The sequence below is a fragment of the Chlamydotis macqueenii genome, chromosome 4 (genome assembly GCF_036417535.1).
Source record: "Chlamydotis macqueenii isolate bChlMac1 chromosome 4, bChlMac1.mat, whole genome shotgun sequence".
Classification (NCBI taxonomy): Eukaryota; Metazoa; Chordata; class Aves; order Otidiformes; family Otididae; genus Chlamydotis; species Chlamydotis macqueenii.
This window is the reverse complement of record NC_141559.1, coordinates 35,247,711-35,264,191: the sequence shown is the minus strand read 5'-3', so window position 1 is coordinate 35,264,191 and position 16,481 is coordinate 35,247,711. Positions and strand designations below refer to the sequence as shown.

General features: G+C 52.4%; 2 protein-coding genes across 2 annotated transcripts in view; one reads left to right on the top strand and one right to left on the bottom strand.

The window, feature by feature from the left end:
- The window catches only part of TNKS (tankyrase), a 147,294-nt gene extending 141,661 nt beyond the window's left edge, over positions 1–5,633 (top strand). Inside the window, exon 27 of the mRNA XM_086747786.1 lies at positions 467–5,633. Within this exon, the coding sequence (XP_086603912.1) occupies positions 467–553 (87 nt within the window). The 3' untranslated portion in view covers positions 554–5,633. The remainder of the gene's footprint in view (positions 1–466) is intronic.
- A 76-nt stretch (positions 5,634–5,709) lies between these two features.
- On the bottom strand, positions 5,710–11,151 carry DUSP4 (dual specificity phosphatase 4). The gene is made up of 4 exons (XM_086747787.1): positions 10,729–11,151; positions 8,018–8,154; positions 7,400–7,619; positions 5,710–7,168 (listed from the first exon to the last, which is right to left on the bottom strand). The coding sequence occupies exons 1-4, from the start codon at positions 11,117–11,119 to the stop codon at positions 6,783–6,785; spliced, it is 1,134 nt and encodes a 377-aa protein (XP_086603913.1). The 5' UTR covers positions 11,120–11,151; the 3' UTR covers positions 5,710–6,782.
- Positions 11,152–16,481: the final 5,330 nt, after the last annotated feature.

Here is a 16,481-nt window from a genome sequence, read left to right as displayed (position 1 = left end):
CAGCTGTCTTGAGAAAACTGGGAAGACATCTTGGTTCCACGCTTTGGGTGTGCCAAGTATTTTACTGCCAGTAAAGGCATTTACAGATCACATGGCAAGTCAGTGAGCGTTTTAGGGTCTGACTACATTGGTCATTTTGAGATTTTTTAATAACTTACAAGCACTGACTGATCTGTAGAATTAGCTAACAAGGAGAGTAACTGTGAATTCCTGTTGCACACACATTTTCTGACAGTGTCTACGTGGAAGAAACAGCTTGCTTTCTACTAGTTTATTAACAAAGGTATTAATTACATCGAGCAGTTCCCACTTTAGTGCTGACTGGGTTTGAAATCTGCTTTTTGTTTTGCACTCTGCAAACATAGAGCTGTTCTTCCTGATGACTGTTTAGTGAAATCAAAAATGTGAACTTGCTGAGCATACCCTTGCGTAATACGTTGGTTTTTTTTCTTGACTTAACTTTCAGGCATACCCAGAATATCTCATTACGTACCAGATTGTGAAACCAGAAGCTCCCTCACAGACAGCAACAGCAGCAGAGCAAAAGACCTAGTAGCTACAGAGCAGTGAAGAAGCATATGACTTCAATCTTGGACTGGATGGATACATGTTTCATAAAATCAGTATCATATAAAATCCTTAACGACCCGGAAATAAGCTGTATGTCTTTTATAAAGCATTGGTCTCTCGATGAATACGATATGAGTAACTCTTGCATACTCAACTGCTCCTGTTCCTTTTGAGGAAAGTTTACAAGGGACTGCCTTTTAATAACATATCTCAGGCTCTTAGTCTCTGCAGTTAACACGTGTAAAATAATGTTGTTTTGATCCAGACTTTGGGAACATTATTCTGCAAGTGGAAATCTTTATCAATGCCATCTCACGTGTTAAAATTTCAGACACTACTATTCTAGTTATTTTATTTGCAGATAAATTGCATTAAGCCCATAATCTTCTTTTCAGCATACATCATCTTATGTTTTCAAGAGATCCTAGTCAACTATTTATTTTCCTTTTGTATTCTGAAGTTGAGCCGGAACCTTCTTAAAGATATTTTGCACAAAGTCGATTTGACTAAAATAATTAACAATGCAATATGAATTTCATCTGAGAAGGGGCTAGGTCCAGTTCTTCAATACAGGGGTTTTTTTTTTTGCACACCTCTGAGCAAATGATAATATGAGTGAGTGTAACTTTAGCGTGAAAACAAATACGTCAGTTCGGTGCTTTGTCTGAGTTTTCTGGGGGAAGCCCTAGGAAGTATTTGCAAGGGTAAAACCAGCTCTTGTGCTTGGAAGAACTTCGTCAAGCAGGTCAATGCCCTCTGCTGGTATCTCTAAAAGAACGTTTTATAAGGCTCCTATTTAGTACATGCAGTTTGTGAAATGTTCTCCAGATACAGTGGCTTATGGTTTTGCTGGGAGATAGCACATGAAAAGTCAGAAGGTAGCATACATGAGGGCATATCTGGTTCCTGCCCCTCTGTAATACAAGACCCAGTAAATGGGTTTCAAACTGGTAACGGAGAGTTTATTATGGGAGTTTCATGTCACGTCTTTTTGTGTGACAACACAGTTGAAGAGCTTAAGGGATTTACAAAAATAATAATTTTTTTAAATATTAATTTTACATTTTGATGAGGATGAACTTTTAAAATATCAGTTGGCAAGTGGATTTGTTTGCAGGTATACCAGAGAACAAAGCTAAGATTTTTCACTCTAATCCCCTTCCCCGCAAGTTCCCAGGTTTATTTCACTGGGTAGGAGAAGGTTTAATTTTAAGCACTGCACAGCACAGCATCAAACAATTTCAACAAAAAGTCCCCCTCATGGAGGATATGCATTTAACAAAAGCAGAAACTGATTTCTTTTTTGTGTTGTTTCTACAACTTCAGGGAAGTTTGAAAATGGAGCCGTGTGAATTTTTTTCTTAACAACCCATACCAGGAGATGTGCTTCAATGTTGAGCATGTAATGACTGGAGAAAAAAATGTTCCTTTCAACACAACATGCAGTACATTTCCCGACCAGCCAGCACTGTTTAGTATCCAATGATCCAGTTCATGCATTCAGGTTTTATCCTCTTAAAGCAAGGAAACAATAGAATGGTGTACTTTTAGTTTACAAAAATGTATGTCCTCCCCACAAGTGGGATTTTGCTGATGTGTTTGGATAAAACAAACTGAAACCTGAAGAGCTTTTCACTTTCAGCATTAAGACACAAATTTTTTGTTTTTAACATTAAGCCATTAATGTTGAACTAAGTTATCCTCACAGAGGAACTTTGCCCACTGTAAAATCAGTCATTTGATGCAATCTGGCTACCTGCACATCATCTGTTTGTAATATCTCCGAAGACGACCTTAGAAATAGCAATACTCCAACAGATCTTGAACTTCGGGTTTTATTTTTCTTGAGCTGGCAGTGGATTTATGGTTCTCGCTTCATTTTGTGACCTGATTAAATATGTAGCTTTGAAGTCCAAGCCAGGCTCTAGCCTAGTTGTCCTTTTAATCAAATTTCATTGATAAAATTGGGTGCTTGTATTTTGGCTACTTGTTTAATAGCGTTAGGATTGCAAAGATCACCACTAGGCTTTGAAGCTTTGTATTCATCACTTAAGTTTGGGGTTTGTTTTTAACTTAGTTAATAATGGAGTGGGGGGATGTGCCTGTCTACGCTAGGGTTTCAGATAGTGTTGAGAGTGAGTGTTGCTCACCATCCCCGCTTAGACATAGTTGTAAATGGTTAAACAGTTGTGCTGCTTAGATGAGCAAAATGGCTCATGTGGGTGTGGAAGTTAAAAGCTTTACATCTTTCAAAAATGAGAACAAATTTAAAAACAAAAACCCCATCAAGCCTGCACCAGATTCTGTTCTTGCTTGTTGTTTCCTGTGTGCTGATTGAACTAATGGCTCGTCTGGATTTCTTCTGCAGCCTTGAACTTCTAGAGGATAAAAATACTGTCCAGTATCTTTGAACTGCCAGTGTTAATGTATCTGATGTTCTGTGCAGAGTAAAGGTGCTGTGTGAGGAAATAATTTTGCAGTGGTTTTTGTCTTGTAATGACACGATCTCATATCCGTTTGTGGCCAGACACAGAGGAACACCCAGGCCTGATGATGCATCTGTGTGTCGTAGAAACCTGTGCAGGAGTAGCATCCTCCTCTCCTGGCATATGTTGTTGTAGTTCCTCTTACAGTTTAAAACAAAGTGAGGATCTGCCCATCATTTTCAAAGTTACCCATGAAAAAGCTGGTCATGGTTTTGGTGGTCGAGCCACAGTTGGCAGGTTGTTATGGTACAGATGCTGCCGCTTTAGCTGAAGGAGTTAACTTGATGCCTCCTAGTTCTAAAGAATGGGACCTTAAAAATAGCATGCCGCCATAACCAGGCAGCTGCTGCCTCCTGAGAAATGAAGTTTTTCGGCTTCCTGAGAAGGGCAGTCCCCTGACAATGGGATGCTCATTTGCAGCATTGGGTCACCCGTGGGGGCACAGTAGGAGCTGAGGATGCAAGAACACGCTGGGCTAAGCCATCTCATAGACTTGGGAGCCTGGGCACCCTCACTGGCTCCAGAAAGAGCTGTTCCCACTAGGACAAAGCGTGGTGCCTGCTGGGGAAAGGGACAGTTGTCTCTCAGGCCTCTTGATTTTTGTCCAGGTCCCTTTCAGGCAGCATTTTGAAACGTCTGTGCAGTTTGTGACAGGATCTTAATAGGCAAAACAGAAAGAAACTTCACAAAAGGGAGAAGGGAGGGGCTCTGCTCTCCAGTGCTGAAATTGTTTCCATGAGACAGATGAATTGGGTACCTGATGCAGAGTGACATTGCAGTCTGAACGCTGTCAACAAAACTTCTGTTAGGATTAAAAGCAGAGAGTACAGTACCTTAATAAGGTGTATCTTATTTTCTCATCCTTATTTTTATCTGCCAGTCTGCTTTGATTCCAGCTCCACAGAGACTGTTAGAAACTTCTTGTCCTAGTTCCACCACTTTGCCGTCACTACTGGTCTGTAGTCCGAGAAATAAGCAATGTATTTTCTAACCTCTGTTTTGAATGTTTGCATGTGATGCAATGGAATCCCACTGCGTTATGCAGCAGGAATTTATTTTGCCTGCAAACTTTTATACTGTGCTTGTTGATAATGGAATACCCCAAAACAAAATTCTTCCCTGAAGCAAAAAGAAAGCCATGCAAAATGTTCTGCTTGGGTGGGCAGCAGACACAGAAGGGGCCTCTGAGACTGAGTAGCTTCTGGAGAAGCGCGCTTCCTCGGCTCTGGAAAGCGGCCGATCCTACTGTTCATGCAGGTTAGAGGAGGCGTCTGTTCCCGGTGAATGTGTGAAGTGCTGAGGGATGCTAACACGTCATGCCACTGCATGGCCTGCAGGAAATACTTAGTGGCAATCTTCTCAAAAAAGGCTCCTGCATCCCTGCAGTGAAGTCAAAACTCCTGCACAGTACATGCGCTACCTAGAATTTCTATCTGGGACTGTTAGAGAAATTACCTAGGACAAATTTTTCCAAAAGGTGGGGGAAAAGGAAGGATCCAACCACAAAACAGATTTGTGTGAAAATTGCTAATCATTCTCAGAGCTGAAGGTCAAGAAATGTGTGAATTTATTTTTCATGGGATTTCTTCCTTTCCATGCTGCTTCGCCACAGAAAATCTAGCTCAGAAATCTAAAAGGAGATGCATCTAATGCAGGTTTCGGTCATTTTAAGCTATGCTGCAGCCCTGCTGGGGAAGACATGGGCCAGTACAGATTTCATTCTAGCCACAGGTCGCGAGGGGCTGGTGAACCTCCATAGCCTTGAATCCAGTGATGATCAGAGGTGGTGGCTTTGGCAGTCCAGAGCACGCTCCTGATCCTTCAGAGAGGCAGGACACGTGCACAGAGGTGGAGTGGCAGCGCTTCCACCTATCTGAACACATAGTAGATGTGAAACCTAGAGGAGCAGGGGACAGCATATGCGTGTTAGAACTTCTGAAGCAAGGTGAATGAGCCCATGAATCAGTAGGGAACATGAGAAACAGATGCATTTCCCATGACGCTAATACATGCCTGTCAGGTCGTATTATCCAACTGGTCTTGATAGGTCTGTTTCTGTCTTACTGAACCTGTTGGTGGCAAGTTCTAGTGTCAGTTCTGTTAATTACAAATGTAGTTCCATTAGAGTCTCTGCATTACAAGGTGATTTTGACACTTTCTTCTTAACATCTGCAGAACTTGCTTCAGCTTTGGAAACTGAAATGGCAATTTTTCTGTGCCACAGTCCCGTGAGTTTGTGCGTCTTTGTTCGCAATCGCTTTCTCTGCCAACCCAAATGGTAACGTACCTGGGGGTTGAGCTTTTAGACCTTTTTTAGTGCAACTTGTTTTCATAACTAGCCCTGTACATTTCCTCTCTTGGTTGATAATTACCTGGAGCTGGGATATCATTTATTTATTTCCTCTTTTACCTTCTCTCTCAAAGAAGACAATGGGCAGGTTCTCAGCCTACTTACATGGTGGACTTCAGGCAACATCTCTGTAACAACCGAGTTTGATCTATAAATGTGCTTGGCTAAATGTCTGATCTGCAATACTTGTAATAGTTTAAAATTCAATAAATACATTTTTAACAGTTGCTCTGTGAAAGCTGAGTGTTTCTGCAAACTTGCTCTTCTGTCTTGATCTTAGGACAAACCTGCTCCAGCCACAGCTGTTGAAAACTGTTTTATTTTTATTTTCTCCAAACAATTTGTTTTCTCCCTCCCTCAGGCAATAAATAAAAAGTTAATTTCTTAAAAAAAAAAAAAGGGAACAAAACCATACATATGTACATCAGCCACAAAGGCATCTTGTATGTTGGGTGGGACTCAGGGGAAGGAGAGAGGCAGGGTGGGAAATAAGGCTCCAGGTGGGTTGAAGGTGAGGCATTTTCTAGGCTTGGACCAAAAGCTGCAGCAGTGAGAAAGACCCAGCTCAGGTGCAGAAGGGCCAGCCATGAGGTGGAAGAAGTTTAAAAATGCTGGATGGATGACATTTCTGGGCTAACCCCTCTTCCACCCCGCTGCTTCTCTCCTCCATTACAGCCCAACCATGTCCCATCCTGCTCCTTCTGGAATCTCCTTCCTGCTCCATCTCTCCCTCCGCACTGCCTCCCAGCCACAGAGCTTGCTCTCTCTCACAGGAACGGGCTCAGCTGGTGACTCGGCAGGAGCCCCTGCCAGCTCCTGCATTGCCTCCCCAAGCACCGGCAGCAGCGAGGCTGGCTGCAGGCAGTCCCATGCCCCCACCCCTGCTCGCCCCAAGGCCCTGCCTGCAGCTCCGCTTGTCTCCCAGCGTCACTGGCTCAGGTAAGCAGCACCCACCTCACACCCCCGGCTCTCTGTGCAAGGGGGAAGACTGCTGCACCATCAGAAGAGGGTGGGCTCCCTTTTCAACCCAGATGAGCTAGGGGCAGAAATAGGGGGAAGGTGTGTTTTTTTTTAGAAAAGCAGACAATAAAATAGGGATGGAAAGAAATGAAGACCAGGCACTTGAGGAAAGCCAGTATACTGTTTTTTTTCCTCCCTCAAAGAGCCTGGACAATGTCAGGGTTTGTGGCTTTTACAACTTTCGTGCTTCCAAAACATAAAAATAAAAAGCAAAAAAAACCAAGATGAGGTAAGAAATTTCTCTACGAAAAAGACGTTGAGTCCAGGGTGAACGGCAGTGTCCAGCACTATTGCTTAACATCCCAGGGCTCCATGCCCGCCTGCCCCCTCCACGCCTGGCACTATCTGCCCCTGAGCTAACAGCTGGGCGACGTGGTGATGGGGCTGTGCAGGTACGGGAGGCTGCTGGGGGTGGCATGGACACCAACTGAGACTGGGAAGCTGAAGACAAACTGGGAGGTGGGGGTGGAGGTGGCCTTGCCCCGCTCCCGCAGTGTCCCTGAGGGGCTGACAGCTTCCACTGCGCAGGAGGTGGCCAACACCTGTGACTCAAACTGCAGCAGCTGCCCCATGAAGCTGAAGTTAGGGGAGATGATGCTCCGGCGCTGCTTGACGAACTCAAAAGCCTCCTCCAACTTGACACGCTGCTTCATCATCAGGTAAGCCAAGCAGATGGTGGCAGAGCGGGAGATACCAGCCTGGCAATGGACTAGGACCCGGCCGCAACACTCCTTCACTGAGTCTGGAGGGCAACAGGGGATGAGACGTGAGACCAATGCCCTTCCAACAGAGCCCAGCCCCGTGCCAAACCTGCAGGTGGTGGCTTACCCCCCTCCCACCACCGTGACGAATGGCCTGGGCTCTGCTGGAGCCCTGTCCCCTGCAAGCCAAAGGCTCCAGGTCTTTGAGGCAGGAACCTCCCCCGTGGCGAAACACACACACAGGGACGTGGCTCCCCTGCGCAGGCACTCACCGATGTACTCAATTGCCTCCATGAACCAAGAGCTGATGTCAGCCTTGTGATTGTCCTCCACGGGGATACACTTGTACTGGTAGTGCCCCTCAAAGTGGTTGGGGCAGTCTGAGGAGACGTTCAGCAGGGCTGTGATACCCAGCGCATCAAGCATGTCCCGCCGGGCAGCGTGGTATGCGCTGCCAAGGTAGAGGAAGGGAAGGATTTCCACCGGGCCACCCTGTCACAGAGAAAAACAACAGATGTGGGGGTGACTAGGGGACAGCAGCGGGCAGGACACACATCTAGGTGGTCTGGAGACCCTGAGCAGTGCAGGGAGGAGGGAGGGAGCAGGCACCTCCTTTCTGAGCTGATAGAAGTCATTTCAGCTCTCCTTGTCTTCATCCCCTTCAGGAACAGACAGGCAGGTGTGGTTAACGGGATTTGGGCTTGCCCACTCCCCAGGGAGCAAAAATGCCCTGGGATCAGGAGGACCGCTGTGCTCTCCCACAAGAGAAGGGAGCAGGGCTCTGGCTCTGCAGGCCTCAGCAGAGGGAGAGCAGCAAGACTCCAGCAGAACCAGGCTGCAGTGCTGGAAGGAGCAGTCAAAACTGCTCAGCACTGGGCTTCTAGACATACCTGGTCGTGAAGGGGGGTCCCACAGGAACTGCAGCCCAAATCCAGGGGCTCGGCACTGGTGGGGGGCGACAGGTTGCTCAGAGACTTGGTTTTTGCGCAGAACTCTGGGTACTCTGAGGAGAAACGCTCATAACCCCCTGCAAGAAGAGAGGCACGAAGCGTTATCCCAGGCGACCTCCACAGCATCACAGAACACCATAGCCCGAGCCGACACGTCTCACCGTGCCCTTCGCCACTAGATGATGCTACAGCGATGGAGCGTGGTCTCCTGCCCCAGGATGAGCAACCAGGCTCCCGGCAGCAAGGACGGAATCCTCCACTCCCTTGGAGCCAGAGCTCCAAGAGCTCTGCAACGCTCTTGGCTGCCCCAAGTCTCCATCCCAGGGTTTAGTCCCCCACATGCCACCTGCCAAAACCCCAGATTGAGGCCAGGGCCACTCTCTAAGACAGCGCATCCTCCAACTTGAACGGGAAAGGCTGCTCCCAGGACAAAGACTCTTCAGTTCCCAGCTTTCCCAGACACGTCATCCTGCCACAAAGCGCAGGGAGGTCTCCCAGTCTCCCAGCCTGACCCTCCAGCCCAGAGGTCCCAAAAGAGCAGGCTAGGGAAGCCCCAGTGTTGGCTCCGGAGTAAAGCTGCTCTCCAGAGAGAGGTGTCCACTGCCTCTCAAGGACATGGCTGTCAGCTGAATGTGGAGGTGAGCACTCTGCGGAAAAGCAGCTTCCTCCTTTGACTGGGTGCCAGGGGGATAAGCAAAGGCGCCCTCAGATCTTCCTAACGGCAGGCAAAACAAAAGCAAACCCCATCGACTTCCCAGGACGGGGAAACTGTAGTGTTGGCTGCACATAAACACTTCTGGTGAGATTTCCTTCTCTCATTCAAACCAAATCAACAACCCTAACATCCTTGTAGAGCCTCAAAACCAATGGAAATCAAGTATTTTTACTATCACCATAGGAATCTAACTAGACCAAGCCCTGACCCCCAGGACAGCTCCTGAAGGCTCACCCCAACCACAGGACCTCTGCCTGCAGATTTGGGCTTGCCAGAGCACACACACAGCAGGACGCGTGTTCCTCATCCAGCCTTAGCTCCGAAACTGCCCTGAACGAGGCTGGCTGTTCAGAAGGCCAGCGGAGGCAAGTGTCTCCAGCAAAGCAGCCCAGGAATCCCTAGGCAGCTGGAGACCAGTACCACCAGTACTGTGTCCTTTATGGTTTCCTCCCCCTTCACAAGGACAGGCTCAAGTACCTTGAAGCAGAAGCTTCATCACTGAATTTGCATTGTCCCTCCCTACATAAGCAGGACAGTTAGCAGACGCTACATTTCCAGGACCTGACATCCCTTCGCCATCCTGCCAGACATCTTCAGGAGCTCTGCTCCTAAATCCCTGGGCCTACCACATCCCACTCCAGAGGCCATCACACCATCCCAGAGAGGGAGAAGCTGCCCAGGGCGCTGGGGGGAAATGGACTCCCCTCCTTGGAAAGGCAAAGCGACCCTTTCCAACAGTCAAAGGTGTTTCTTGTCAACATTTCTCATCAGATCTAACACCTGTCCAGCCAAGAGCCCCATCCACTGGCACGCAGCTCCTGGCTGGGCGCGCAGGGCCAAACCACGCCATGCGGGTGCCCATCACCAAGCAACACCCAGCTGGGCCTTGTCACCCAGAACCCAGCTGCAGGCTGATCTGCACAAAACAGATGCGGGTCCTCACCGTGGCCTGTGCCCAACAGGTCTGCATCTGGACAGGCACGGTGTCGGGTTAGCATGGCTCTCGGGAAACCAGAGCGTGCTCAATCACTTTAGTAGCTCTGTGATGAGCGAGGAAGAGGTCTCTGGGACCAAGACTGAGTCTCCAGGACCCTGTTCCTTAAAAATAATGGACTGGAAACCCCAAACAGCCTCCCACGAAATCCAGAGGGGCACCAGCAGCCCTCGGCTGACAAAGGGCCACCCCTGAAGCACAGCAGCGTTTCCTGCCACACGTGTGGCTCCTGGCACCATCGCAGCTCGGGGCAAAGGACCCAAAAGCCTGTTCCCGAGCGAGCCCCTGCTGCGCAGGCACTCCCGCAGCAGCGCATCGTACGGCATCCTCGGAACAGCTCCTGCTGGTTTTACTGTATCCAGAACGACAGAAGCGCTAGCTCCTCTCATCGAGCCTCTCATCGGATGTGCTACTCCACACATGCAACCTCACCCCTGCTGTAAGCAAACCGAGGGATAAATTAGCTCTCAGGCTGGAAACATATTAAAAAAAAATAGAAAAAAACGAAAAAAAAAAAAAAGAAAATCCCGCAGAGCTCATCCAGGAAGCCCAGCTGAGCATCCCACTCCCCTAAATGGTCTCAGGGCAACTCCCGGGACGGGCAGCACCTCACCTCGCCCAGGCCGACGGCAGGGGGAAGCCCCGACGGCGGCTGCAGCCGCCAAAGGAGCGCAGAGGCGCCCCGGGGGGTGGGGGGTCACCGCCAAGGGGCATCGGCGTGACACCAGGGACGCGGTCCCGCGCAAACACCTCCTCCGGGGAGGCACTCGGACAAAAACGGGGGCTACCCCCCTGCCGCCCGCTTCCCCCGGGGCTGCCGCGTGCCACGAGGGCTTTGCGCCTTGTCCCCCTCGGCCGCGCTGCCGGGCAGGGGACTGAGGTGTCCCGGGCCGCCCCCGTCCCCAGCGCCCCCCGCCCCCCGGTCCCCACCCCGGTCCGTACCTGCCAGGAGGCGGATGTCGGCGCGCGCCGTGTCGCGGCGGAGCGCGCGCACCACCAGCGCCACGGTGCTGTCCTCCCGCAGGGCCTCGGCGCGCGGGCTGCGCTCGTCGTACACCACCACGGCGGCGTAGAGCCCGGCCCGCAGCCGCGCCCGCACCTCGCCCTCGGCCGGCAGGATCTGCTCCAGGCTGACGGCGCCCTTGGCCCGCCGCCGCACGATGGTGTTGCAGCGCACGTTGAGCGCCCCGCGGATGTGGCCGGCGCTGTGCGCCAGGAAGGGCCGGCAGTCCAGCAGCAGGCAGCGCGCCGCGCCGCCCTCCTCCCGGCACACCAGGCGCCGCAGGGCGCTGCCCTCCATCTCCCGCAGGCCCTCGGCGCCGGCCGCCACCATGGCGGCGGCGGGAAGAGGTCGGAGAGGGGGAAGCGAGGCAGCGGCGGGGCCCCCTGCGCCCGCTGCCGCTCGCGCGCCCGCCACTGCCGCCGCCTTTACTACCCGCCGGCGCCCCGGCGCGCGCGCCTCCGCCCCGCCCCGCCCCTCCCCTCCGTCCCGCGCCGGGGCCGCATGAATGGACGGAACGGCGACGTCACCGCCTCCATTCACAAAAAAAAAAAAAAAAAAAAAAAAAAAAAAAAAAAAAAAAAAAGCTTAAATCCGGTGTCGCCGGCAGCCGGCCATGTTCTCCCGGGTTTGTGAATGGGGAGCCGAGCGGCGCCGCGCCTTTGTGACGGCGGGGCAGCCCGCGAGCGCCCTGCCCCTGCGCGGTGTCACAACCCCCCCACCCCCCGCCGGGACCCCCCCGCCGGGCCACGCACGCACCGCGGGGCACACGTGCGGGCGCGCGCGAGCACAGGCGTCCGCGGGGCGCACACGCGCCTGTGCACACGCGGCGGGGCACGCGCTCGCGTGCACACACATGCACACAGAGTGTGGAGCGCACACGTGCACGCACACACACATATGCGCGCGCGCGCGCGCACACACACACACACACACACACACACACACACGCACTCACGCACACGCACCCCCACCCCGCTGGGCGCGCCCCCGCGGGCGCGCTGCACACGCTCCTCTCCCCTCTTTCGCCCCTCAGCTGCCGGTCGGGCCCCGCGGCGGCAGCGGGTCCCGGAGCCGGGCCGGCCAAAGGCCCCGCCGGGCCCCTCGGGCCCCGCGTCTGCTGCCGCCACGGCTTCCCCGACAAGAGGATGACAGCTCGCCAGCTGCAGAGTGTTCCACGCACCACCGCGTCCCACGCGCAAGGCTCTCCGATTCGAGTCCTCACATGGAGGAACGCTGTTTTCGGCTAGAAGCCGAGGGAGCAAAGTCACAGCCCTAAAGTGTGACCCTAAGAGGGTCTCCCCAAAACCACCGCCTGAGCACCACGCAGTTGTTTCATCCAGAAGGCCCCTTTGGGGCTGCGTTCACTAAAGCAACGCTGCAGGCACCGGCGGCTGCGCGCTTAGGGCCTTTCCTGCGAACAGAAGCTGGCCGGGCCCAGCTGGGTCCACTCCGGAGGCTCGAAGGCGCTCGGCCACCCAGACGTGGACCTGGACGCAGGGTTAATCCAAGCCCATCTGCCTTGGTCACCACTTTCCACAGAGGGCAGCATTTGGCCAGACAGACTTCCCCTCCCCTGCACACCCAGTACCCGTTTATTTGGGCCAGGCAGGGTAACACCGAGCTCTGCCTGCCTGCGAGGAACCCAGCCCACCACACAGAGTCGAGGCCTGCGGCTGGTGACACTCCTCCTCTCCCTTACCTTGCCCAATTCTCCCCACCGTCTGCATTAGCCAGATTTTTGCACCCCTGGCTTTTGTGTGCTGTGCCAACTCTTTGCCAGCCGCGCCGGCTCGGGTTGAACAGAGCCACCATTTGTGCAGCACACCCCGCTCCGTGGATGTGTTGGAGCAGCCTGCTGCCTAACACAACAGGGGCGGAAGGCTGGTTTTCTCCCTTTCCAGCCTGCATCAGACACAAGAAAAGATGAAACCTAAGACTCAGCCATGTGCTTTCTTCCTTTAGAGACTGCTGTCAGAGACCAAAAACCTCAAACTGAGAAGCCAATTGCAAGCTAATTAAAAATCGTGCTCTGGTAGCTACGTGAGGTGAGCTCAAGCTGGACCATCAAAAACATCTTAGGGGGTTTTACTCAAGAGCTGATGCCAAAACACACTGTTTGCTTTGCTTCTCTTGGGCAGCAGATGTTGGCCACCACCAGGCGATGAGCTACCCTGCTGCCTTCTGCACTGTGCACTCCGGCTTTTACACTGAAATGTGCTGACCAGGGGCGCAGAGCGTCCTCAGAGGCACAGCCTGACATCCTAATTTTTCCCTTTCTGGACCAGCGTATGACTGGGCCAGAACAGTCTGAACTGGGAGAGGAAGGCAACACTGGCATGGGTAGAGGAGGGGGGATTTGGGCTGCTGTCACTGGATGTTTGCGTGAGCACTGGTGGAGGACATTATTCTGGGATGGAGCATGGATGGATGTGTGTGCATGTGCATCCGATGGAGATTTCCAGGCGTTTCCACGTGCCTGAACCCTGCCCTCCCCGAACTGGGGAAAGGGGGAGGGATGGGGATGGGAGAAGGCCATACGGCTTCATGTCCTGACTTTGCAAACCTGGAGAAGCGTGAAAGCGAATATTCCTGTCAAACAGTGTCTGCATGGCACAAACTGAAATATATCCTGCTGGAAAACAAGCAACCAAAAGAAGAGAGAGAGAGCAGGAGCTGTTCATTTCCTTCACAACAGATTCAAAGAATCCTTTTTCACAGGGCCCTGGCCAGAAGCGGTAATTGTGGAAGGAGGCTGGAGGGAAATGAATTGTCAAAGGAGGCGCATATTTGGATGATTAAATGTCAATATGTACCTTGAATTAAGGAAAAGGAATTTACACTTCATCTCACTGTGGCAGCGAAAACCAAATTAGAGCCAGGCTGTAAATTGGCCAGCCCATAGATACCAATTTATTTGTCTCTCTAAGTGCTTTTCCTGCCCAGAGAAGTGCTGAAGCCTGAGTCTGTCCCGGTGGGCGATGGCTGCTGTGGGCAGCTGGTCACCTGCTGAGCTCAGCGAGCCCTCTGGGCTCCTCCAGGCTTTCCTGGCTCTGCTCCCCCCCAGATCCTTTGTGCACACGTGGGGTCCTGGCGCGCTGTGCCACACCGCAGGTCTCAGCTACTCGGCAGATGTGCCTGCCTCTGTGCCACCTGGGCTGGAGCACACGCCAGGATTTTGTTCTGTTGGAGTTTTCTCAAGAGCTTGATGCCCTCCGTCCTTCTGGTCAGCCGGCCGTGCGGCTGCAGGTGGACGAAGCGCAGCGCCGTATCCCTGCTACTCTTGGCGCGTGGCAGAGGTTGCAGCGTAAGAATGCCGCCGCCTTCCCCCAGCAGCTCCCAGCGGTTAGCTGAAGGGTTGAGTGCTTTGCCCTGGCATGCGCGGGAAGCCTTTGGCAGGAATGAAAGGCGGAATCAAGGTCTTCATGACTTGCAAGGCTGCGCTTACGCACAAAACTTGAACCTTCCCCGAGTGCCGCAGGGTCACTGCTCCCTTCTTCTCCTTGTGCAGCACCTTCCGGTGCTCCTGTCGTGGCATCTCTCTTTTTCACAGCTTTCCAGGCTGGGGAAAGCATCCTCCTCTCTGCAAAGGGCAGTGCAGCAGTGAAAGAGTTAACCGATTGATGTTAATAAATTCAGGCTCTCTTTTCCTCTAGGGCATATTTGCATATTAATGGAGGGGAATTGTAACGAACCTGTCGAGGGAGGCTAAAGGAAAAATTATGCAAGGTTGGCTGAGAAGGTGGAGGAGGGGAAACTGTTCATTTCCAGTGCTTTCCAACCCCTCAGCTGCAAAAGCACATGAGTGACCTGCGCGCCAGGGCAGCGCCTTGCCCAGCGTGGGACACCCTGGGAGTGGAGGGAACACCTGAGTGCAGGTTTGGACCCACCTGTATCTCTCGTGGCTAAGCTTCACCTTGCCCAGACATTATTTTAAACCCAGGGCCACAACAGCAGGTTTCAGCAAGCGTGTCCCAAAGCATCACCCTGTTCCCGAGGCATCTAGATAAAATGCAGCTCTGGGTGGGCCGTCAGCAGAGCAGCTCATCCCTACCTCGTTTTCCAGAGAGGAGGATCTCTCAGGGCTTTTCAGCAGCGCTCTGCTTGGTGCAGGGGGCAGTGGAGGCAGGGAAGGGGATTAGGGCCAGTCTGGGCTGACGCATGCCTCCTTTCCCATCCCTGCTCCTACACACCAGCCTGCACGCAGCTGCAGCGCGTGCTTGAACCCTGCCGCAATCTTTGTTGCCCCAAAGCCCCAAACACCAGCCCGAAAGCCTCTGGCAGCACATGAAAAACGCCAGGAGCTTTGCCAGGTCTGCTTTCTCTGCTCTCTGCTGAGGCCTCAGTTTATAATCCCCACTCCAGCAAGCTGCCCCACAGATTTTATCTCAAGAAGGACAAATAATCTAGCGCTCTTGCCCTGCCATGGCAGATAGAGCGAGGGTTTATAGTCACGAGGAAATCAGCTATAAATCACTAGATAGGAGACTAATCACTGGGCCCCTGATCTCCTCTAGACGAGGAGATGGACAAAGCAGCCTTTATTCCAGAAAGCAGAGCAGCCCTTCTTCAGAACAGCAATGGGGCGCCCCGTGTACCCCGACAGCTGCAGCTGGTTTGTGCCCATGCAAATGTGATTGGGGCAGGACCTACTCAAATTCGCAGGATGCAAAGTGGCCCAGGCCATCTTCTGCTGCAGGTTTGATTTCCTCTCTCTCCCTCACCCCCACCCTTGCCTTTTGCCACAGTCTCATCACTGCCTGTTAAAATCCGCTTGTCTCCAACCACACCAATTGAGAAACGTGAGGTCTGATCCAGGACAGTCGGTGCACAGGAGCCGGATTTTAAGAAGATCTATGGCTTGCGCTGGATGGTTAGCTCAGGCGGTTAATTAGGGCTGGTGGTGTGGGGAGGGGTGATCCGCAGCAGGCTTAAGGGAACAGGGAGGCTCCCTCCCCAAAATCCCCAATCTGTTTCTTTTTGGCCTGGCTGGTTTTGGGAGGGTAGTGTGAGGGGACACAAGCTGCAGGGTTTGGAGGTTAGCTGCCGGTGGCATTCCCGAGGACTGGATGGTGGGTAAGGGCCCATGGATGTGATGCATCACTCCAGCTCTGAAGGACTTAGGAGCCCAGTGGTCCCACAGACATGGCGGATGTGCCCCTCGGTATCACCAGAACCTTGATACAGGGCCCAGCAGGTAGAGTCTGGCTGTCCCTCGGCAAAGGATCTTCCAGCATGTGGTTCAATTTGAGTGGTGGCCAGCTGGATGCCAGGTCATGGCTAAACCTTTCCACAGCCTTGGCGGACAAGCACAAGCCACACTGCTAAGCTGCTTCCTGACATAAGAATCTGCATGAGCTGTCCCTGATATTTTGTCATTTTTGATGCAACTGTGGTGCTGTGCCAGCTGTCAGACCCCATCAGTAGCCTGTGCCCATGCCCTCCAGCCTCCTGCCTTCTCCAAAAGCCCTGAAGCTTTCCCCAGCCCGAGTGTCAGGACAGATATGGTCTGTGGTCATGCTGTTACAGCCATGGATTATAAAGCAGATGTATAAGTGAGGTGGATAAAACAAGCACCTGGGTCCCTTAATCCCAAAATTTCAAGTGCCATGGGGATTAGAGTAATACCTTTGGCTGCAGGATTTGGGGATGCAGCAGAGCCAGAGAAGCGAATCTGTGGGAGCAAGTTGATCCC